Genomic DNA, 23,812 nt, shown 5'->3' with positions numbered 1-23,812 from the left:
GGTTGCATGGTTGCATCTTTATGCCATCATGACTCGCACAGTTGTGATGGTTGTGGATACTTCGTGCTAAAAATCATCGAAAATATCGTTGGAATGTATTATCGACTCTATATTGCATCGGTCGGTGCCTCTATACGCTATCCACGGTGAGTGATCATGCCATCATTCACGGGTTCAGCAAAAATAGAACATGTTCTAATTTTCATTGAATGGTCATGCTCAAGACGGTTCATTCGCGAAATTTCCAGTTATACACAGCGAATGATTTCATTCGCATGATCATTCCCTGTGTATAGCGGCCTAATATGTGGTTAACTTAATACTGAGCCTTAGTTCGGCGGTGAACACTTACAAGGTATATATCGACGTATTTATCACTTGTGTGCATTTGCTTTACTCCCGACCTTAATGTGTAAAAAAACTGTAGTTATGTTATAATTACACGCGTGTATTATAATGGATACCGTGAGATTATGTCGTTTAAAATTTCGTAGGACTAATCATACTTTGGTGGACCTGATATCTGCTACATTTTGTTTTTCGAGATTTCCGTTTTTATGATTATATATTTCCTTGTTCACAGTGGACATTTTTTCGGATGGAGGAATACTAGCGGTAATCAAGCTGTCAGGGGAGGTGGAAAGGGTATGAAATCGATATTCAAGAAAATAAGGATGCAAATGTTTCGAAACTGCATGATTTCAAAACCATGCAGTGAGTTGATACGGAATGACAACACCTACCACGAGTATCTCGAATGCTTTAAAATCCCGGAGAAGGTGTATAACTTAGGTAAAGTATTGAGAGTATATGAAGTGACCTTTTGTGGCAGTCAGTGGGTGGCTCGAGAATCTGTTCATGATGCTATGATGTATAGAGTACCAGTTCTTTGCACAGTTTGCTTTTGTTTAGTTTTTCATTAATGCAATTTCAATTAATCATTCTGAGAAGGATAATAACAAATTCAGTAAATCAAGTTATGAATAATAAGAAAATATCCCTGCCAATAGGTACTAAATGTGCGATTGAGGGTTGTCTTTTATTTCATATTATATTGAAGTGACATGTGCATGGATTAGTTTCATGTGGAAAGATAGTTATTTTTAGTGAATAATTTTTCAAAACGCTGCTTACCCAATCAGTAAATGTGTAATACCTCACCAGAGAAAAACATGATATCTGTTGGATAGGTATTCATCATTTTAACTTAGTTAAAACACTGTAATATATCACATTTTTTATTTTAAACTGGTTGTGGGTATCAAGGATATTAATGATAGTGCTTTTAGCTAGGTAAGGTCCCTATCTGATCCTTCTGACATTTGGATGTGCAACTTGCCCATCATCCTCAGAAATTCAGGAATCCAATCAGTTTCTTGAATCCATGTTGGTTGATTTAATTTTGATTAGTTGTGGATACCAAGGGTAATAATGATAGTGCCTTTACCCAGGTAACTTCCTCTATATCTCCTTCCGACGTTTTAATGTATAAATCGCCTATTGTCCTCAACCGGACAATGTCCATAGGGATGTATGGAGGAACTTACATGGTGTGAGACCTGAGAAATCTTCACTGCCATTGTTTGCCAGGAAAAACCAAGACAGCATTGCTTTTACCCAATTAAAAAAATTAATACTAATCCAATCGATATCATTTTTTTCTGGTGAGGCATTATAACATTTTGCTATTGTTGAAGTGTTTGTTTCCTTGTGACTGTAGTTTTTAATGCTCTCCTTCAGCTTCTTATAGGATATCCATCAGTGTATTAGTGCATGCCACAGATGCAAAATGTATCTCTTTTTTAGCAAATATTGTATGTCTTTACCTAGGAATTTGCAGTTTGATTACCGTAATTCTATTATCACCTTGTGCAATGGCTATGTTTGCTACCCTTAGTTGTTTTCTTATTCTTCTGGTGTAGGTACTTTGAGCTGGGATTTGCACAAGTCACCCACTAAATTCAGTTAGTAGGGAAGCACTCTACCCACCATGTTCCCGTAGTTTGGATAGTTGAGAGTATATTGCTCATCCCATGCAAAGTCATAGGTGTGCACCAGCATTACCAGTATATAGTCTTACATCTTATGATATAAAAAAGTTACAATTTTGGTTTTGCAATGTTCGGCAATGAAGGCAGACCTGCAAGGGGGGGCATGCCCCCCATATGTATCCGCCACTGGTTAAACTGGTACCTACCCCTTTTATCCTTAAGAGGTTCTGCAGTGTAATGGTTAGCATGCATAGCAGGTGATGTAAGCTGCTTATCATGTTTTTCCATAAGAAAACCTTAAGAAACAGGTAACTCTCTTATTTTGTGCTATCTGGGGTAAAAATACCTCCCTCCATTAATTTTTTGCTTTGGCACTACCAACATCACCCTTTCTTTGGACAGTATTGTTGCCTCTAGAAACACATAATACACCCATGCCTCATAGAGTGCAAGGGATGCATTCCTAGGGGTCTTTGCATTATATGAGAGCGTTTTAACATTGGGAAGATAGGGATGTGTTCCTGGTAGCATAGGTGCTGGGTATCGAATTTCCTCGAAACCATATATATTCTCATAAATAGCCTTAGAAAACCTTATTTTGTATAAATGTTTATAGTTTAAAATATCTTTAAAGATAGAAGGCACGCATTCAAGGACTTTTATTCGCGTTAAAAAACATTCATACGTGCTTTTGAAATTCCCTCCTGTCGTGCAGGTGGGCTGTCATCTGCTATCTCAGGGGTTCGTGATGCATTGCCGGCAGTTGAAGATTTTTCAAACCAGTCTAAAAACAATTATTGTGTCACCCAGGCCCTTTTGTCGCTCGTCGAAATGACAGGCAAATGCTACTTTGAATGCCATTTCATAGCTAGCGGAGTTTATGAATGATAAATCATTTTAATTTGAAGTCCTTCGAGGCATTAGTAGCTACGTGAAACGGTCTTTGAATGCCTTGAAGGGCATTCAAAGACCGTTTCACGTAGACCGAAGGGCACAAAACCTGACCCAGGTTTTCCTTCCCTGAAAATGAATGAACGAGATTGCATTCATTTCCAAAACAATATTGTCTAGTCAACACTAAAAACTACACATGTAATTAATTCATCCAAATGGTGTGAAAACTGGGTTAGAATGTGCAGTAAAAGTCCAGACAACCCATTAGTTACATTGTATGTAATTATTCGTTGACACAGGTTTTTTGCATTTACGTATGAGAGAATTGGATTTGTAGGAATTAGTCCTACGACGCTCAAGGTGCTGATATATATCAACTCTAGTTTTATATTTTTTTCTTAATTGCTATTGAAAGCAATTTTTTTATCGAACTCTGTAAAACTGATTATGGTCTATGTATTTGTTTTTCATTCTTTTTAAATGGGAGATATATATTAGCAAAACTGTTGATATCTTTCCCCATCTGTTGAATGCATATAATCATGGAGTCATCATCCAAACTTCTTTTTCTCTTCTCAGCAGATTTAACTGTATTGATTACGCTCTTTCTTTTGTTATTCTTTGACGTTTTTGTATGGACTGTTTGCCGTGCACGTCTACCACAATGTTATCATTTGCATCCTGTTATTGAGATTAAATGCAAGCTGAATTATGATGTTTTTTTTTTTCGTATATCCTATTTCATTCTCTGGTAATGCTTGTGGCTAATATTTGGCAACAGACTATCGAGTATCATTCTATGGTATGTCATGTTGCAACTTTGTTGGTTGTGATAATGTTGTATAATATTTTCTTTATTGAATAGCCTTTTGGTACATCGTCACAATCAATTTTCTTTTTGCTTGAGACACTTTTCTCTCAGTCGGCAGCACAGACATTTCAGGGAGGATGTGTTGTACTACTTGGGCGCCTTTATTGAAGTGAATCTGCAATTATTTTTGAGTGCTTCGGAAATTTTTGTTTGCGTGAAAACTTTGATACCTGAATTGGATAGTTTCTGATACTGATAATGGCAGGCTCTTTCGAAGAAGTAATGAAAACTGATAAAGAAACTGGATTATATGGTTGATGTGTCGAATGAAAGTGAATCACTTGTTTCATCAGAAAGTGATTTAGAATCTGGAAGTGAGTGTGAACTTGCGCCAGAAACAACAGGCAGCAAGAATGAATCAGACTCAGTGAACAATGGATGGCAAGTGATTCAAGAGCCTGAAAAACCCTGTCCTGTGATTCATCTCTTCCAGGAAATGGTTGGTCCAAAACGCGTGCCTCCGTCAGGCTCTCCTCCTATTGCACATTTTTACCTGTTCTTTACGGAATCCCTTCCCTAGTTCTTTTTGCTGCAGAAACAAAAAGCTATGCTCACCAGTAATTTTCAAAAAACATTGAATAGTAATCCCTTCTACTGAAGAAATAGAAAGATGTTACATTGACTGAGATGAAAGCATTCTTGGCATGTGTACTGATTATGGAACCTAACGGAAAGTCAACTACCTATATATTCTTACTAGTTATCAGTTAAGTCTCAGTCAGTTCCGCGATTTTGCGAAATGTTTTCCAAGCATCGCTTTGCTATGATTTTGAGATTTTCCCATTTAGTGGTCAATAGAAAATGTACCAACCCTGATTATGATCCTTGTTTGAAGTTCCAGCCCTATGTTGATCATGCCCACTGTGTTTTTTGACATCATTACATGCCACATGAACAAATAAGTGTCAGTGAAAGTCTTGTGGAGAGGAAAAATAACAACCTCATTGCAATATTTACCCAACAAAAAACATCATTGCTGGGGGGTCAAATTCTGGATGCTGTGCGATTCTGTTACAAATTATTGTCTTGAATTTTATACTTGCAAAGGAGCCAGGAGTGAAACAGAAAGCAATACAAGAACATGGTTTGGTATTCACGGTGGTCATGAAATTCTTTCAAAGAGGAAATTTTATTCTAAGGGTTAACATGTGTTTGTTGACAATATCTCTATGTGTTCCACATGCTCGAAAACTTTTCTCTTTTGGAACTCAAATAACTGGTGCAGCAAGAAAAAATAGTGAATTTTTACCCGAAAATTTCAAAATGAAATTTATAACGGGGGAAAAGTTTTACTGCGGGTCAGGACCTATTCTTGCGTGTGGTTTCCAGGAAAAACGATCTCAAAAAGGACCTGTTCTTCTTCTTTCAAGTCATGCGCAAGCAAAAGAATAGGAAAAGTGTAATATAATTGTTGTGTTTGTCGCACTAAAAATAAAAGAAAAGATCCCAAACTGTCTGCTTATGGCATAAAAAAGGTTTGCATGGGGTGTGTTTGACCAAACTCAAATGCTATTGGTAGTAAATGTAACTATTTCATTTATGCGTTATATCTCAGGAACAAACTGGAATATTATCGTAAAATCTGGATATCGTAAAGTAAAATATATACAGAATTATAATGTACGATCAATTTTTAGTTAAAATTACAAGTTGTGATAGTAATGACATTTTTTACAAAAAATTGCTGTTTCATAAAAGATATATTTGTAATAAATATTTAAATAATAAAAATTAAATGTGAGACATAAAATAAACAACTTTAAACATTTGGAAACATAATTTGGTAAAATATCAACACCCTACAGCAGAAAATAGAGCAAAGAAAAGAAACTTAAAATTGCAGAAATGCGGCTTGATCCTTCTGGCCACTTGTAGGGTTCTTGCTTCTGGCCTTGAAAACCGGAAATAGCGTGAGTGCGCAAGGGTTAAGAATACTGAATGTATTTGATTTTATGGTAGAAATAAAACTTAACGAACTAGCGCATTAGGCGACAAATTTTCATGATAATGATTTTCCTTATGTAAATTAATGCTCAACGGCTCACCGTTGACCTTCGGCGGGTGGTGTTTATTATATTTTCCGATATTATATTCTCAATATTTTACGAATGAATGACGTCGATCATCATTATTAAACTGTAACGGGATAATTCAAACCTTTGGTTGGGTAGCCCGATCCATCATGCTTCCTAAATAAGTCCCTCAAAATCAGAGAGCTTACATTCGAAGACGAGAACAGTCGTTTGTCGTGAAAATGTATTGGAATGAGAACATAAGAACTTTCAAATGAGCGAGACTGAAGAACGTAATAAGTTACGCGCGCAATTATTGGCGAGGAGCATAAATACTCTAATAAACTCTATGGCAAGGAGGTTAGAATATTCCAATCGCCTGGTAAATTGGGAATGCCATAAATAGTTCGAGAATCCTACCGCATGTTGAAATTACGATGCTGAAGGTCACGTCTTGTAAAATCAAAATTTCCAGGGCTCTCGCTGGGGATGCTGCACGCTCCCTTTCCCTAGATTACATGAGAGACAGGAGGTTGCGTGTGAGGCATTTCAACTGACACGTGTGGCTTGAGTAGCGCACGTATTTGTACAGAACAACGTGTTTACCCTATTCACACGTAGATAAATTTTTCGTTTTTCACTTCGGTGGTAAATTATTTTCCCCAATGTGGCTACGGGCATTCGTCCAGGAGAACGTATTTCTTTAGGAATGGAATCTCTATTGTGACCCTGTGATAAACCGCTTAATTTATCTTTAACGCACAAGATAGAAGGTTTTATCCCAACGCACTCAGGCTCAAGGTAAATATATACATACTATTTAACTTTGAGTAGATTTTGTACCATAAGTGCATAATTTCGATGTCTGAAAATATTTTTACGAGTATGCGTGAAAGTTTTTTAAAATCTTAAAATTCCAAAAGTTACGTATTGGTGATCATTTGTGCCCTTTTGTTTAACATGATATGTAGTTGGTTCTTAATTGCTTATTTTGCTTCTCCGCTATTAAAAATTGCGATGCTGGGATGAATATTCCGTACAAAAATATTTGATTGGTGAAGGTCAGCCGGTCGATCTAATAACCGATGGACTTCAACCCTGTTCATGTTCATTTCCGATCGCGATTTAGATTGCGATAAGACAAAGCCTCTTGTACCATTGATTTTTTATTTCCAGGGTTCATTTTATTTGATATTTAATTAAAAGATACTATAATAAAAGGTGCGACTAAGTACAAACTCACTTTGAATGCGCGTCACATTTTGTCCTCGAGCGAGTGTAAAATTGTGTAATCTCATGTGTGCGTGAAAATATTCTGTGATTGCCCTCTGTTGACCTACGCAATGAGTCTTCAATGACGCAGAGTGTGTAGATATTGTTTGGGAAGGATATTTAGAGTAAATCAATCATACTTATCTGGTTGCTGTGATAGTTGGGTTTATTGGACTGATATCACTAATATTCATCTTTTTGTCCTTTTTATTTAGGATACAGAGGCATATAATGGCTGCAATGCGGACTGTTTTATCCAGAAGACCACTGAGGCTATCATATGACTCCACTCTGGTATGTGATTAAGATTGTTATTATATTCATCAACATATATTGAAGTTTTAATTGGGTACGATAACCAGGCCTTAACAATGGGGGTCTTGTGTATCCTGCCGGCTCAAAGCTATCTGCTTTCTGTTAGGAAGTGAGTTATGTAACATTCGTCATTAATACTCTCATTGATACTAACTGCCCAAAATAGAAAAGAGGTGACATTAGAAAATTTTGAACATGGTTTATCATTGTTTAAAATCATTCCTGAAATGGTATTAAGTGTGAAATCATCTTATCAGGTTTTTAGCTCATGATGCTGATAGGTTACAATTTATAATTAAGTTCGTGAAATTTAGCTTTGAGTAGAAAATTAATATTAGTAGTCATAATATATTGCTCGTAAAATTCTGTGTGTGGGAGTTATTATAATTTGTACAATGTATAAGACAGATGTTTTATTTTCCCTCAGCCTATTTTTTTAATATCTATATTTCTGAGTATATGTTTGTGACATCAATTGGCATGATCATAATTTATTAATCAATTATTTTCATTTTTTGCAATTTTTTGATATGATATTTTTTCAAGTTATTAATTTTAAAAACATAGTGTGCTTTGATTTACTTTCATGCATTATCTTTTAATACGTTCCGTACGGATAGCAAGAATTCTCGTCATTTTTTTCCCGAACGTTCCGGACGGATGACGAAGATTCTCGTCATTTAGACGCGTCAACCTAAACAATTTTAAAGCGTACAATACGTATTTGTTAGTACGTTTTCAGTTGTTGTTCGTTATTCATAATGAATTGATGCATCATAAAGTTTGATTGGATAAAGTTATATTCTAAACATTAGCTTTTTAACCATGTTTAAACCAAAGGCATATTTCCAATCTCAACACCTCTACCCAGAATTGGCGTTCCTAGGAATTCCTAAATACCCCAGTACGCAAGGTGTTAAAAATACCTCTCAGCTTACTTTGAACGTGCATCACATTTTTTCCCCAAGCAATTGTAAAGTATTGTTATTTCCTGTGTGTGTGTGTGAAGGTATTCTACATGAAAGATAATATGCTAGTTTGTATTAGTTATCTCACTAATATAAAATGTAATAGCTTAAATTTCATAGGACTCGGTTTGAACTGGATTTTGAAGTGATACTGTTATTTGGATACCCAAACCAAATAATTGAGCTGAAGAGCATAGGATTCCAGGCTTTTCCGAAACAAAATTTTTTGTGACTGGCAGCTGAGGTCATTTACCCCATGTGGGAAGGGTTGGAAGGGTGGAGAGAAACTCGGTGTCATTATAGGCTTTTGTAGCAAAAGGCACCAAGGGGACCATGATTCTAAGTCCCTCCTATTGGACAAAATGCTGCACTTGAAGAGCCTTTCACGAAGCACTCAAGAAGGGATCAGGGTATCTAAAAAAGCTCATCTACTTCCAGGATTTTAACCCAGGCCCACGAGTTGTGAAGCTAACACACTAATCACCACACCAACCTGATCCTCAAGTCACTCAAGTCCGTACCGTGCCACTCTATTAGAGGCAGACCACATTTATCGTCTTCCATCATCACCTTTGCTGGCTGCCTCATCCTCCATCCGGACAAGTTATTGTCAGTTGTTAGAACCTTGCCGTAGAAGATCTACTGAGTCATTTTTCAGAGATTTTGTGGTTGCAGCTAGACTTAGGAGTAGAAGGTGGTGGGCTCCTTAAATGAGAGAGTTGGGATTTTTATGAGGTCACTTGGATGGGGATGGAGGGGTTATTATTGGACCACATTGGACATAATGTTTAAGGGGGTAAGAGTTAGTCACGATTATAGACTTACGAAAGGCCATTCCCTAGCCATACTTACAGTTGTGTTGCAGTCGGATGTGAACGGTTTTCTCTGAATGTCCTTGACTATCCAATAATCAAAATCTACAGATGGTTGCATGTAAATCATTCAACAATGTCCATCATTGTCCTTTTTTATTCCCATCCAATAGTATTCATATGGTACATCAAGTTCCTTGTCTGTCAAGTCTGTCTGTCTATGTTTTGGAAAATAATTGGATTGACGAGCGTGCTGCGCCCATTCCCAACGGGCTTCCCCCACTTTTCAATGCAGGTCCACAGAGGGATAGGCGCGTTTCTAATTTTAAAATGTAGAAAAAAAGGCAGGGTCTTATGTACAAATTTAATTGGAATGTTCATGTACAAAGTGAGGTCAGAGGACCTCTTTAAACATAACATTGGAAGTAATTACACTATCCTCTGTTAAACGCACATGATGACTCATACTTACATATCAACAGGAGATTTGAATGTGGAATCAGCCGCATTTTGATAAAAGTTATTTAAAGAATGCGAGATATTGTTGCAAATGAACAAATATATCAGTTTGTGCGCCGTTAACGTCAGGAATATTTACCGGATTTTTTTTTTTTTAATTATTTAAAAACCAATTTTAAGAAACAATAGCAATATTTAGGAAGTAAGATATGCCGTCGCATGTTCTCTGATAAATTCTGTACATTTTGGTACCTCATTTGTAGAGTTTGGTTGCGTATAAGTTGAGAAAAAGGTATCTATGCAGTAGAAATAATATAGAAGATTGATTTTTGTCTGTGAGCATAGTACATTCGATAGTTTTCTGTTGATTTTAATTTATTGGCTTTCCTCTCATTCCAGGGACAAGTATTCCAAGTGAGGCATTTAAATCTCTTTGAATACCAGAGTAAAGTGCTTCTGAGTAACAATGGAGTTAATGTCCAAAAGTTTAAAATCTTGGACAGTCCCAGTGATGCAAATAGTCTTCAGTCTTCTTTCAGTAAGTATAAATAATCTGAATATATTGCTGATCTGATTTCACAGAATCATTCAAGAAATAGAAATAATGATAATTTAGGAAAGGAAAAGTTGATGTAGTAGCACTTGAACTAAACTTCTAAAATTTACTTTAAAACTCAAGTTATAACTCAAGTGGCCACTGAAGTTGTAGCTGTGATGCATGAAATATCCTGGGGTTTAGTGGTCAATCCCAATTTCCATTGATGAGCAATTGAGCTCTCCATATGATTTACAATTTCACTGATTTTATGTGTGCACTCCTGACAGAATTGGTGGGAAATTCCATATTCATGCTGCTGAGGGTGGTTGGTTAAGAGGGTGTGTCAGATCAAGGTGACAAGATCATTGCTTGGAAAATACTTTTATGTTCTTTTTCTATAAAATGTTTAGAAAATAGTGTCATGACCTTTTTTCATGTTATATATTCATTATTGGTTTCCTTAATTTTTGTTTGGTTTTTCTGTTATAGCCCATTTCACTTTTACAATAGGGCTGTCCACTACTATTGACAACATAGTAGAAAATGGTTGTACATTAGAGTAGGGAGTCTCAGTTCATCATATTTCCAAGTTTAAAGTCTTAACTGCTTGTTGTCTCACTCGCTAGAAAGCACCCTGCATATGTTTGCTTAGATAATCGGGTACGTGGTTACTAATTACAGCAGACTCCTAATTATCCGGCTGCGGTATATCCGTGTTTCGGATTATCTGTGCATGATTTTCACTCTCGCTCAATATTTTCTGCGAACTTTATAAAAAATAAAATCGGACGCAAAATCATCGGAATTACTGCATTAATGCTAGCATATACTGGGATTTTTATTTCTGTTAGATTCCCCTTCATAAAATGGAAGCAATCGCATGGTAGCTGCATTCTCGGAAACATCGTATTCCCGTTTTAGAAGCCTCGCAGTGCTCGACCACGCTCCATGATCACGGATACACGTCTCGCAGCAGTTGCAACCCTGGCAACTTGTGCGAGACGCGACTACGTGGCGTGGTGCCTGACAGTGTAGTTTCCGATGTCGAGCAGTGGTTCTGAAGCATTTGTGCAAACCAGTTTTCTGTAACTGTGATCACACAGCCATGGAAGTGTGGTTTTCGAAACCAGGCCTTACATGAAGAATTATTAATGCAAGTACAACCATGTTATCGCTGCTAAAAAGATTATGAACTGGCGAAGAAAGCTCTCAATGAGTCCGGGAAGCACTCTAAAATAACAGAATAACTGCATAAATAAAAATATATTGTTTGTTTTACGTAAACAATGAACATTACAAGACATTTAAGTGAAAGTTTGGGTTATCCGTGTTTTCTGATTATTCATGCCGTCTCTCCCCATCATTAGCTCGGATAATCGGGAGTGTACTGTACATGTTATTAATCGAAAACTAAACAATTGATAATCTTTAGAAATGTGATAAATGGAATGTAAGGTATATCATCTCAGTTTTAATGTCATCTTCAAATGATTTATATTGTCTCAAGCTTAATGATTTCTCTTCGTCAACCATTTTCTGCAGATTTAGTTATAATATTAAAAGTATTTGCCAACAATACCAAGCCTATCGTGCGAATGGTTATGACCAGCAAAACTCTAAATATTTCACATCCTGCTTTATCACATTAGTAACTGTTGGTATGAAATAAAAAAACATGGATGAAAGTTAAATTATTTGTGCATTATCAACACAAATGGAGCCAAGCTAAGAACATGTTTTTACAATTCATTGCACTTAACACATCATCCTGTGGCACTCACCTAAAACTTAAGCAGTGGGAATAAGGGATCACATAAGTTAGGTTTTAATGCATAAAAAAATACTGTAGAACAGTGAAAGTGAACTTGACATGAAAATGTAATTGTTACGAAACCACTTCACTGAATTCACCAAGTAGCCCTGAAATAATAGACTTGAATTTCCCTCTACCATTCATAGTAGGTGGTGTAATGGTTAGCATCACAGCAAGTGGGCAGGGGTTTCTAGGTTTCATACTATGTAATGGCTTTTTTTATTTTTTGGAATGATTTTTCATTTACTTACTGAGTGCAGAAAAGAAAATAAATACTACTATAATTTATCTTTTAGCTTAAACTTTCTAATGCAGCAATTGAAACTAATTGGACGATCCAAATTCTATCACTCCACTTTCCTCTAGTGAAGGAATTTTGTATTTGGTATGTGATAGCACATTTTTTGGCCACTTACCATTATAGAAGTCCGTTTTCAATGTACGGTATGGTATAGTATTTGAAGGAAGCGACCAACAGCTTAGGTCACTTGTGCCATACGGAAGGATAGAGAGTGAAGGGTGGAGAGAAACCTGGCATTGGTATTACCCCTCCCTGAACGAAAGGTGCCAAGGCTACCATAGCTTAATGTCCTATCTGATGGAGTGACTGTTGCACTTGAAGTGTTCTCCACAAAGCACTCTAGTAGGGATTTGACAGTCTCAGAAATCTCTGCATCCAATGGGACTTGAACATGGGCTCACTGGGAGTGAAGCATTGCCTAAGAAGTTTAAAGAACTGTTTTCATCCTTCTCGTTGTGAATGTAATTTTTGGCTGTGGATGAATGCCTCGCTGGATTCCCGCAGGGTGAGCTGTTCTGTTAGAGCCGACGTTTCAATGGCTAACTCTGCCATCATCCTCAGGGTGTTGAGTGCTCAGCCAGCCAGTACTCAATGCCCTGGGGATGATGGCAGGGTGAGCCATTGAACCGTCGGCTCTAATAGAACTGCTCACCTGATGGGACTCCCACAAAGTATTCATCCACGTCGTACACCAGGAAAGCACAAAGTCTTATAATTTTTGGTCTTAAAGAATAAATGTTGAAGGAATTTTCCAGCTGCCTTCCTGTCCCTGACTTGACACAGAACAAATAGTTTGCATAGCTGTGCAAACTAACCACAATTTTTACAAGAGTATACATAGGTAGAGGAAAACGTGATTTTTTTTCAAAAGTCCTTATAAATTTCTTAGAGTAGAAACAGTAGTGAACCCCTATGCCATTCAGTTGTTCATGTCATTGGGTAAAAATATTTCTGGGAGAAACAACTTACGATGTATCACTGATTAACTAACTTAAAAACTGCCTCTAGTTCACCTAGTTGAAAAAAATAGTGCTTTGAAACATATTACATACATAAAAGGCATTGCTGGTTATCTCACTTAAGGGTGGAGGAATAGAATTCGGAACGGGATAAGGTCACAAATACATTCCAAGCATTCTGAAGGGCCCAAAACTTCTTGAGTAAGGCATATAATTAAGAAACTGTTGTAAGATGAACACACTTATTTTTGACAATAATATCTGATAAAAAAGGCTCACAAATTCTATAATTATATTGATATGAATGGATTGAGCACTGTGATCAGAATTTGTCATTTCCTACTGATACTCGTCTTAAATATTTTGGATTATTTCTGTTTGCAGATTATTATAGTGTTTGTATACTAAATTTACTGCATGCTTTGTATGTGCTGACTTTTACTATTGATGTTTTAAGATAAGTGGATGAGCTCTAAATCATTATAAATTCTTATCACAGAAGCAGACGAGTATGTAATCAAAGCACAAATTCTTGCTGGTGGCCGTGGATTAGGACATTTTGATAATGGATTTAAAGGTGGCGTTCACATCACAAAAGAGTAAGTGTTTTCAGAGTTGTGGTTGCTGCATGGTTCTCCACTGGGTGATTCAAATTTTTATTTTTGGCTTGTTTATGATTATCAAGTCATTAGTGTGGTTAAAAATACTTTCAACCGAGTTGAATGCCATTGAGTGCAACTTTTGGGTTGTGGATAGTGGGTTGGCTTCTTGATGTGTAGGGTATCTGTGACGTATGCATTCTCACTCATCAAATTCCATTGTTATATATGTGGACTTAATTTTCAAGAGCTATACTTTCAAATTGATAGAATTTAAGCAGAAATGAACTACAGTATTTTTTCCCATTTAACAGCTTCACATTTAATGCATATTAAATTCATATTTAGTCCCTAAAGGATTCTTGTTCATGCTGCTCTAATGAGCTCTATTGTTGGTTTAACCTTCTGTCGGGCGCAATGGATCTGACAGGCACAGCACGAGCTTTTTTCATTTCTCCATTACACTAGTGGCATAGACTCTTGGCACTTTCAGTAGCTGTTTGTTTTGACACGCTTTATGCAACACTTCATTTTTCGCATTTATGCCGACAGATCAGTGGTGGATTATTCTGCATAATTCAGAAAAATTATGTCACAATATAGCAAAATAAAAGAATTATTAGATAAATAAGATAGCCAAATGAAAACTTTGATCTTGAGTTCAGATACTAAAACACATTACATATAATAATATTTAGTAGCCTAAAGAGCACTTTATATCGCACCCTGCTGGATCAGGGTGGGTCAGTATGACAGTATGTAAAGGGGTATATGCATTGTAAAAAGGACATCATTTAAGTGTTCATTTGCACTAATAATGGTGCTTTAAAATTTAGAATAAAAGGTTTAATAATGTTTTTTCACATCTGTACCTGTCAGACACATTGTGCCTGAACTCAGCAGTTCAAATATTGCGACTGCACTGTTTTCTTCCACACAACCTTGTTTCAAGAGATATTTGCATGTAAAGATTTCGCGGTCCATAACTTCCTGTGAGTAATCGCTCCCTCTTAACTACTGTGGTGGGTGAGTTTTCAGGCACTACTTCAGTGTCTTATGCCACGTGTGTCCCGGGTTTTAGTCCCAGTGTAGGCAAGTTTTGATTCTCTCATTTAATTTTAGAAATCACTGTTAAACCTCATCCCCATTTCTTTAATTTAGTTACTTGGTGATTATTTTATTTTCATATTATTTTATGGATTTTAAATGGAACTCTGAATTGTGCCTTACCACGTGAATTTGAGGACGTATATGTATAATTACACATGAATTTCCGGGTAATGTGCGCTCTTCACCCCAGCAATTGCTCCCACAGCCTCTTCATTTATTTGTAATCTCAACTCTTTCTTTTCACCAAATAATCACCATTGGCTATCCTCGTAAACAGTTACTGACCCTCGCCAGTTTCCCCTCCTACCCATCTAGTGCAATGACCCTGTGTTCCAGCAGCCTGCTCATGCCGTTCTTGAAGTCTTTGTCTATCTTTCATACCCATTTTCACACAGTTGGGCCTCAGTGCCTCATTCAGGGATTAGTGAGGTTCAGCTGTGGAGGGAGGGTTGTTGGGGTGGAACTTTTTGAAGGATGCTAAGGACCAAAAAGAGGAGAGTAGTGCTGTTAAGAGGTTCAATTATTTTCCCACACTATAAAAATGCCAAAACCTCAAATCATGTTACTAACTAGCAAATATTAAGTGATTCTAATTAAGGATATCTGTGTGCTATATCTTTTTGATTACTGATTCGAACTTCAGTGATATAATTATTTTTCTTGCCATCTATGTCTTGTATTTTATTAGGTGATATGTCCATATCATATTCTTTGCTTGGTATTATGAAGTTACAAAATTCTCATGTTCTCTGAAATTGTTTTAAGATGAGAGGTATATGAACTACTGTGTTATTTTTTTGTTAAAATGTACATAAACTTGTATTTGTTGTTTCTACAAGAGTGTTATTTTTACTCATAATTTAGTAGAAATTTGGGGAAATAAGTTATGTTTGTATCTGAGACCATTTTATGTTGATATTTCAGCCCCACTGCTGTTGGACCTATTGTGAGCAAAATGATAGGGCACAACTTGATAACTAAGCAGACACCTAAGGAAGGAATACCAGTAAAGAAAGTAATGGTTGCTGAGTCTGTCACCATTATGAAGGAGAAATACTTATGTTACCTGATGGATAGGTATTGTAATATTTCTTAACACATTTAATAGAATATATGCATGCCAGTGGGTAATATAATTATTGGGAAACTACTACTGTGGAACTTTGTTAAAGCGAGTAGGGGCTATTGCGAGACCCCCGCCATTACTATAGATAGCCGAGGCACCGTCAATTGACCCTATGATAAGCATGTAAAAAAATTGTTTTTACGAGGCTCATTTGGTGTTGGCACTTGCCACATTGAGGGTTTCCATCGCTATAAAAACTTCACCATGAGTCCCTAATCTCTGTAACTGCTGGCGATCTGTTAGAAATGAAGTTAACATGGGGTGCTCAGTCTTAAATTCATGTAGTAAACTGTTGTTTGATAAATAAGTACCGTGTATGTCTGAATATAGTCTCCTCTTTTTTTCCAAAAATGCCTGTGGTAAAAGTAAAGTGGGGGACTATATTCAAACGCATTTTTTTAACTTTTCCCGAAACCGAAGCCTCAAAATTAGGGGGGGGACTATATTTGGAGAAATATGGTAGTTATTTTGGTTAAAAATATTGTGGCATTAACATTCACAAATGCGCGATCTTCTTTTGTTCCTTGGACGGCAGAAAGCAGTAGGCAGTCATTACCCCCATGTCCGTGAGTTGCGTGAATAGAGAGCATTTGAAGGTAGACACCATGGCCAAAAAATGCAAAACATATCTAAGCAAGAAAATAAAGATAATATACGAGTTATACGAGAGTGGCGTAATTAATTTATACTCCTACTCACTCTTCACAATAAAAAAATGAAAGAAATCTCTGGAGGTCTTTGGAGGTACAAGTGCCTCTGGAGTAGAGTGCGGAGGGTGTGAGGAGTTAGGACTGGAGGGGGAAGATGATAAAATGTTGTGGATGACTGGGTTCCATGTACTGCTGATTCTCAATCTGGTATCTCTGTTATAATTTTTCTTGTTCCTCTTTATTTCTATGGCTTTGCGGATGAGTAGGGCTTTGAAATAATATACCCTCGCAATGACTCTTGATTTTTCTAAATCGATCGCGTGTCCGTTGGCTTCGTGCTCCGCTATGGCTGACTTTGAAGGGTAACGCAGTCAAATGGCCAGCTTATGCTCTTCTAGTCGAGTTTTGGCCGTTCATCCCGTTTCCCCGATGTATTTCTTATCATCGCAAGTTCCGCAGGGTATTTTGTACACTCCTTCAGTTTGAAGTGGTATCCTATCCTTGGCATTTCCTAGGAGGTGTCGTATGTACTTGGGTGTGTGGTTTAAAAATGGCCTTTATGTCAAACTTCAGGAGGATATTGCCGATCTTACCTGTCGTTTCTTTCACGTAGGGGAGGAAAGCTTTCTTTGGCTAATGATGTCTTGTGTGTTAGAAAACAGTTAAAACAAGCATTTCATCACACTTGAAGGAAGACCCAACACCGACTACCAGAGTCGTGAAAAGGGATTTTTTTTGCATAAAAAATTTCTTAACAACAAAGCAAGCAAAAGGCCATGAATTTTTACAGTTGGTGGGTCATACCTCAAGAAATATTAGTAAAAATAATTTAGCTTGATTCACGTATTGCCTAATGTCAAAATTTGATGTTTTATAGAACCATATTTTTGACGCAAAATTTTCTAAAATCTTATGAAACATCTGAGTTTAGAGAATTTTTAATATCCCCAAGGATATTTTTCAATTAGTATTTGGAATCCTCATGACTTCTATAGTAAACCTGCAAATTTTCATAAGAATTGGATGAAAAGTATGGGTGTAGCAAATTATTTCCCTCTGGAGGTACAAGTGCCTCTGGAGTAGAGTGCTGGCTTTCCACCCAGTGGGCTCGGGTTCAAATCTTGACTGGCAGAGAAGTTTCAGAGATTTCTTGATCCCAGGTTGAATGTTATGTGGAGAACATTTCAAGCACAACCCTCGTCCATCAGATGGGATGTTAAACTGTGGTCCCCTTGGTGTATTTCGTTAAGAGCAGGCTGATGCCGACACTGGGTTTCTCTCTACTATACCCCTCCTTCTATACCCCTATACTTCCTTCTATACTTCCTTCTATACCCCTCCCTCATAGGGCACCTCAGCTGTCGGTCACCTCATCCAAATGCCTTGCTATACCCTTAGTGGAGGATCATGAAGGGCACTTGGAATCCCTCTCCTACATTTTTGCACTCCTCCTACCAACACAGTTTGGATACCTTCCAATTCCATGGTAAACATGGGGCTTGTATAGTACCTGTCAGAATATAGCGTGCACCCTTTTTCTGGCTGAATTTCCAAGAAGCTTTCTAACAACATTTTACTGACTGAAAAATATAGCTAAGTTTCAAGTATACCAAGAATCAGATTCTGAGAATATACCAGACAAATTGATACCAGAATGGTTAGGTTTCTTGAGACATGTATTGTTTGAAACTTCCTCAGAATTCATAGATGTCTTCATCGATGGTCACATCCAATTGGTATGGAATTTGATATCTACTACGAGTTACTAGAACATTGTTAACATTCAAATGATAAAATGGATAGAAATCTGTCCCTATTAATACGTTGCGTACGGATGGCTAGAATTCTCCTCATTTTTTTCCCGAACGTTCCGGACAGATGACGAAGATTCTCGTCACTAAGGCACGTCAACCTAAACAATTTTAAAGTGTACAATATGTATTCGTTAGTACGTTTTCAGTTGTTGTTTGTTATTCATTATGAATTGATGCATCATTACGTTTGATTGGGTAAAATTATATTCTAAACATTAGCTTTTTAACCATGTTTAAACCAAAGGCATTGCGCCCTAATAGGCACATATTTCCAAATCGGCGTTCCTAGGAATTTTAATACCCCGGTACGCAACTTGTTAATGACATTAGGGCAGAAATAACATGATATCATCTTCACTCCGAAGATTGGACAATGATGATGCTCATGTTCAAAATAAGTGCTTGGAATTTTCGCACATCTCCAAGCACAACAGTTCTCTGCTTCAGCTCCCAATATTGAGTTCAGTATCTTCTTTCTTTGTAGATATTGCCTAGCATAAAGGTTTGATCATTCCTTGTTGATTTTTAAATTATCGTCATAAAAAATAAGAAAAGGAATTGGTAAGAGGAGTGATTGTGGTGAGACCAGTGTCCTCAATCATACCAGATATTCTGGTGAAAACATTCATACTGGAACGTGATCTATCTCACTCGAACCCCCATTTTGTGCATCTGCCATGATCCCCAGTCCACCTCTTTCTCATGGCTGCCCATCTTCCTCTGAAACCAGAATGATTCAGGGTTGCTGCTTTGGTCACTAATAGTCACTGGAGCTACTGCAGTCTCTTGACTCTAAAGAAAAAAATTGAATTATCCTAAACAGGCATTTGAAAATTTAAATTGCAAATAATTGAGAAAACTTGAGGAATTGGCAACAGTATAGTTAACAATAAAAACACCCTTACACAATACTTCACAAGTAATGTTATTGGTCTATGGAAAGACAGCAGTAATTATGCAGATTAAAAAAATTAAAAAATATGTTAGCTTATTTGAAGCGGATATAACTTCTTTTGAAATGAAATGTGGGTCATCTTCACTAAGTTCTGCATCATCTAAAGTGCCATTGTCATCCCATTTCTGACTTAGTTCTCTGAGAATATGGCTTTAGAGGTCAGTGTTGGCGATTATGAATGCTTTTTCCATGATTGACAGGCTAATGTAATAGGTACCTATATTCTTTTGGTGATTGCTCTAGTGAGTTACCATCTAGTGTATTTGTTATGCACTAACTCATCTAAAGAACTATTCTAGGTAGATTTCACACCATAATATTAAGGCAGCTATGTAAAAGATGATCCAATTCCAACCAGCGCAATAGTACCTTGCCAACAGTTTGATGTTTTGTGAGAACATAATATTACGATAATATTACATAATATCATTAATATTACAGCATCTAAAAAAGATTATAAATGAAGCAGTTTGAAATTTATGAACTATCATCATCATGGGGCATGGTGTTGTAGTTTTAATTTTCTATTTCACTAGGCAAAGCAGTGGCCCTGTGCTGATAGCTTCACCTGCTGGGGGTACAGATATAGAGGAAGTGGCTAAAAAAACTCCTCACCTGATCAGAACAATTCCCATTGATATTATTGAAGGAGTAACAGATAAAATGGCAGAAAGTGTTGCTGAATTTTTAGAATTTGCTGGTGATACGAAAACTAAGGTTGGTATCTTATTTCTGGATTTGGCCCCTTGAATATTAAGAGTATAAAGTATGGAAGAATATTAGATATTGATTATTGTTATTTAATACATAGTTTTGCATGAAAAATAAATTGAAATCTAATTATTCTTCCAATATAATTAAGAATTGTTATTTTTTCAATTATGTACATGTTTTGGTATTTAGAAAGTTCAACTTGTTTTAGTATTTTTCAACTTGAAAGAATGGAAACAAATTGAAATAATGCTTTCGTAAGGAGATTTTAAGTGGCATTGGGGATTAAAATATTCTTCAAGGGTAAAGCTCAATTCATCTCAATGAAAAATCGGTACCTGTGGCTGAGCTTTGTAACAACTTCTGCGTGAAAATATAAAAACCAATCTTCTTTGGTGGCTTGGCCACCCTGGGCCTGGGGAAGAGAGATACATAGTCTGGGTAGAATTGAAGGAGTGATGGATGTTTTTAAGCTCAAAATAAGAGCAGTGGATGTATTCATCCTTATTCTCAAGTCTTTTGAGCAGAAGATTCATGATTGAAGATGAAATGGTGATGCTGCTTGTTTCTTCCCTACTCTTTGATCACTGTGTGGCATAATAAATATCATGCTTTCAATAATCATGTAGGTGTGAGACATTCATGTCTGTATTAATGGAGGGTTAAACATGGCTACAGCAAGGCTCATGACATATTTCAATGCTCAAGCTCTTTTGCTCTATAGTTACATTTTTCTTTTCTTTGCTTCACCCACTTGTTTCAAAATTGCCTTCATTGTACAATGTAACTTCCGCAGTTTTGCTTAAATTATTAATCATTTAATTAATTTCATTGTATACCATATCACCAATCCCCTATAAAGAAATTTGCTTTGAAAAATTGTACTTGTAGTTTTTTTTTGGGAAACCAATAGCTATAGTGGAACTTTAATATTGTGAACATGGACAAAACAAAATTTCACTCTTATTTGCAGTCAGAACAGTTATGAAATTTCACCAGTATGGGGGCCAAGTTTGCAGAAAATTCATCAAACTTTAGCACACATATTTTTCTTGGCTTTCTTCCCAAATTCAACTGAGCTTTGCAATGCCATGAGCTAGAAAATGTACTAGCTATGCACTGATGGTAGTTATTGAATTACCATTAGAAGTGCCGACTGTGAAAATGCCATGGTGATGGTGGTTGGGCATTTTTTTGCAGCTTTCATGGCGATAGTCTCAATGTTGTAAATGAATCAGTAATGATTAAAAATTAAGCTTCAAGAATTCAGGAGTTAAGAACTTAGATTAAATGTCAAGTATGCATTCTAGTACAATGTTAAGCTTAAATGTAAGAAGATCAGGAAAGCTTTTTTTCATCAAATGTCAATTTTAAAATATCTTTCCCCAAAAAAATTGTTCCTCTTTAATTCAATTATTTACTGTCAATTATGTTCCACGTGATAGAACCATCATCTGGCTCCAATATTGGTTATCTTATACCTCTTCTTTTTCAGCTTTTTCACTTTCTGCATTGCAATTAATCTTAATTTCAATTAATTTAACTATGATTATGTCCACTGTCTAAAAATTTCCTCTCAAAAAGGCCTTCGTATTAAGTCTTATTATTTTTGCTTAAAAATAGCCTGTGCAAAAATGGATTTCAAACCATCATCTTTATTACACTACTTCTTTCCTTTAAGGATACTCTACTGCTTTTACTGATACTCTTCCTCAGTATCTTGCCTTCAAATGCCTTATATAGGCATGTAATGCATTAAAACAATAACTAAATAATTTTTACTATTCACTAATGTGGAAGAATACACCACTCATTACTGAGTAAAACTTACACATTCATTTGCTTCATTCTCTTCCATCGGTTGCAGGCAGCTCATGAGATAAAGAAACTCTGGGGATTCTTTAAAAAGGTTGACTCCATCCAGCTAGAGATCAATCCATTGGCTGAAACATCTACGGGTGATGTTGTATCTATTGATGCCAAAATACAGTTTGATGACAATGCTCGTTATCGTCAGAAGGACATATTTGATTTGGAAGATAAGGCTGAAAGTGATCCAAGAGAAGTTATAGCTGAGAAGTATAACCTGAATTATATTGGCATGTCTGGAAATATAGGATGTATGGGTTAGTAATATTTTCATTTGATGGAAAAAAAATTTCTGCCTTGAGTATATTTTAATCCCTTATTTCTTAAAGTGGATGCATCGTTATTATGAGGCGATTCAACTTATTTCTTTACATACTTCTGAAGAGAAAATTTATTGAATTCGATTACTGTTTGCTATGACTGTGAGGCCTATGTAGAGTTAAGCTCTGGTATAGTCGGAATGTATGTTTGCATTAATGAAATGCTAGGTTTCATCGCATTTCTAGTTCAATCTTTGTCGATTCCTTTGTTTTTCTTGGGTGCATGTTACCACAGTATTCTGGTTACCACAATCCACTAGTTGGATTTATTTCTTCCTTACGAATTTTGAGGAACTGCATATTCACCATATCGAATGCTCAGAAACTGGTGCTCCAATGCAGTAGACTCGTTATTACGAAGCAAACAGTTGGTCTCGATGAAAAGGCCTATCCAATCTATAGTTAAAGAAACGTTATTACGAAATTTTTATTTTTACGAAATTACGAACTTCAGTCCCGGTACTGGCAGTTACAAAATGAACTTCATTATGAAGTTCCGCAAAAAAGCAAATACATTTAGGGGGATATTAACTATGCTACATTATAATTATTGATCTACCTTTAAGTTATCTTCTTTCAGGCCCGTTTCACATGGACTCTGACAGTCCGCACAACGCGTGCCGATTAGGTTCCATTGATGTTAATGGAAGCTTACACTTGTGCGGACTGTCCACACGCGAAGGAGCCATCCGCGTGGCCCCTCCGAGCAATTTGCTTCGTAATAACGAGAAATTCGTAATAACGTTGTTCGTAGTAACGAGAGTCTACTGTATTGGAAAACGGGGGCCACGCGTACGGGCCACAGAGACGGGTTGGTGCTTGCACATGAACGCAGATGGCTGATGCGGACCAAGCAAATTTGTCAGTAGAATTAGAGCGAGCTAGGACTTAACAGTGCGAGTGCGTCTATTCGTCATGGATAGTGAAATTGACACTGAGAAAATGATTGAAAAAATTATATTCATCAGCTCGTATTTCAGTAAATATGGTCTCTAAAGTGGCTTTTAATTTTCTTCGTGCACCCAATAGGGTGCACCCAAAACCTCCTTAGACAGGCAATTTTCTTGTTTTTCCTAACCTGTTATACAGCAATTGCTTGAATTTCACTTGGCAGTATGACGCTATTCTACCTTAACTTGGATGTACAGTTAGTCCTCTTCCAACACACACTAGATTTACGATCTCTCAGAGGTACGAGCATTCGAAAAATTCAAGCACGCCCGGAATTTCAAATTTGGCACCTTTGGAGTTTGCCGATGTGACATGACGTGGCATAGAAGAACTCGCACTTTGGGCATAATCTGAGCAAAGAATCATTTAATACGGTGTGAAGTCAGGAACTGTTCAGGGTTTTGCCCATTCTTTCCTTCCATCGATGTTTTTCGGCTCCGGCTACGTTGCTATCTAGATCGGCTCCGGCTACGTTGCTAGCTAGATCAGTTTGTCACAATCG

At 36.8% G+C, this 23,812-nt stretch overlaps 1 protein-coding gene across 4 annotated transcripts in view; it reads left to right on the top strand.

The window, feature by feature from the left end:
* Positions 1 to 640: 640 nt before the first annotated feature.
* Positions 641 to 23,812, top strand: part of LOC124170673 (succinate--CoA ligase [GDP-forming] subunit beta, mitochondrial) — a 34,532-nt gene continuing 11,360 nt past the window's right edge. The window contains exons 1-7 of one of the 4 annotated variants that reach the window (XM_046549563.1): positions 641 to 792; positions 7,256 to 7,334; positions 9,994 to 10,132; positions 13,705 to 13,804; positions 15,839 to 15,991; positions 19,996 to 20,176; positions 22,038 to 22,296. In XM_046549563.1, coding sequence (XP_046405519.1) covers positions 7,272 to 7,334; positions 9,994 to 10,132; positions 13,705 to 13,804; positions 15,839 to 15,991; positions 19,996 to 20,176; positions 22,038 to 22,296 — 895 coding nt within the window. In that variant the 5' untranslated portion in view covers positions 641 to 792; positions 7,256 to 7,271. Of the gene's footprint in view, positions 793 to 6,097; positions 6,570 to 6,912; positions 7,166 to 7,255; positions 7,335 to 9,993; positions 10,133 to 13,704; positions 13,805 to 15,838; positions 15,992 to 19,995; positions 20,177 to 22,037; positions 22,297 to 23,812 lie in introns of those variants that run through there. The other 3 variants (XM_046549560.1, XM_046549564.1, XM_046549561.1) reach the window with 3 other exon arrangements.

Source organism: Ischnura elegans, chromosome X (assembly GCF_921293095.1).
Source record: "Ischnura elegans chromosome X, ioIscEleg1.1, whole genome shotgun sequence".
NCBI classification, from domain to species: domain Eukaryota; kingdom Metazoa; phylum Arthropoda; class Insecta; order Odonata; family Coenagrionidae; genus Ischnura; species Ischnura elegans.
This window is presented reverse-complemented; position numbering and strand designations above follow the sequence as displayed.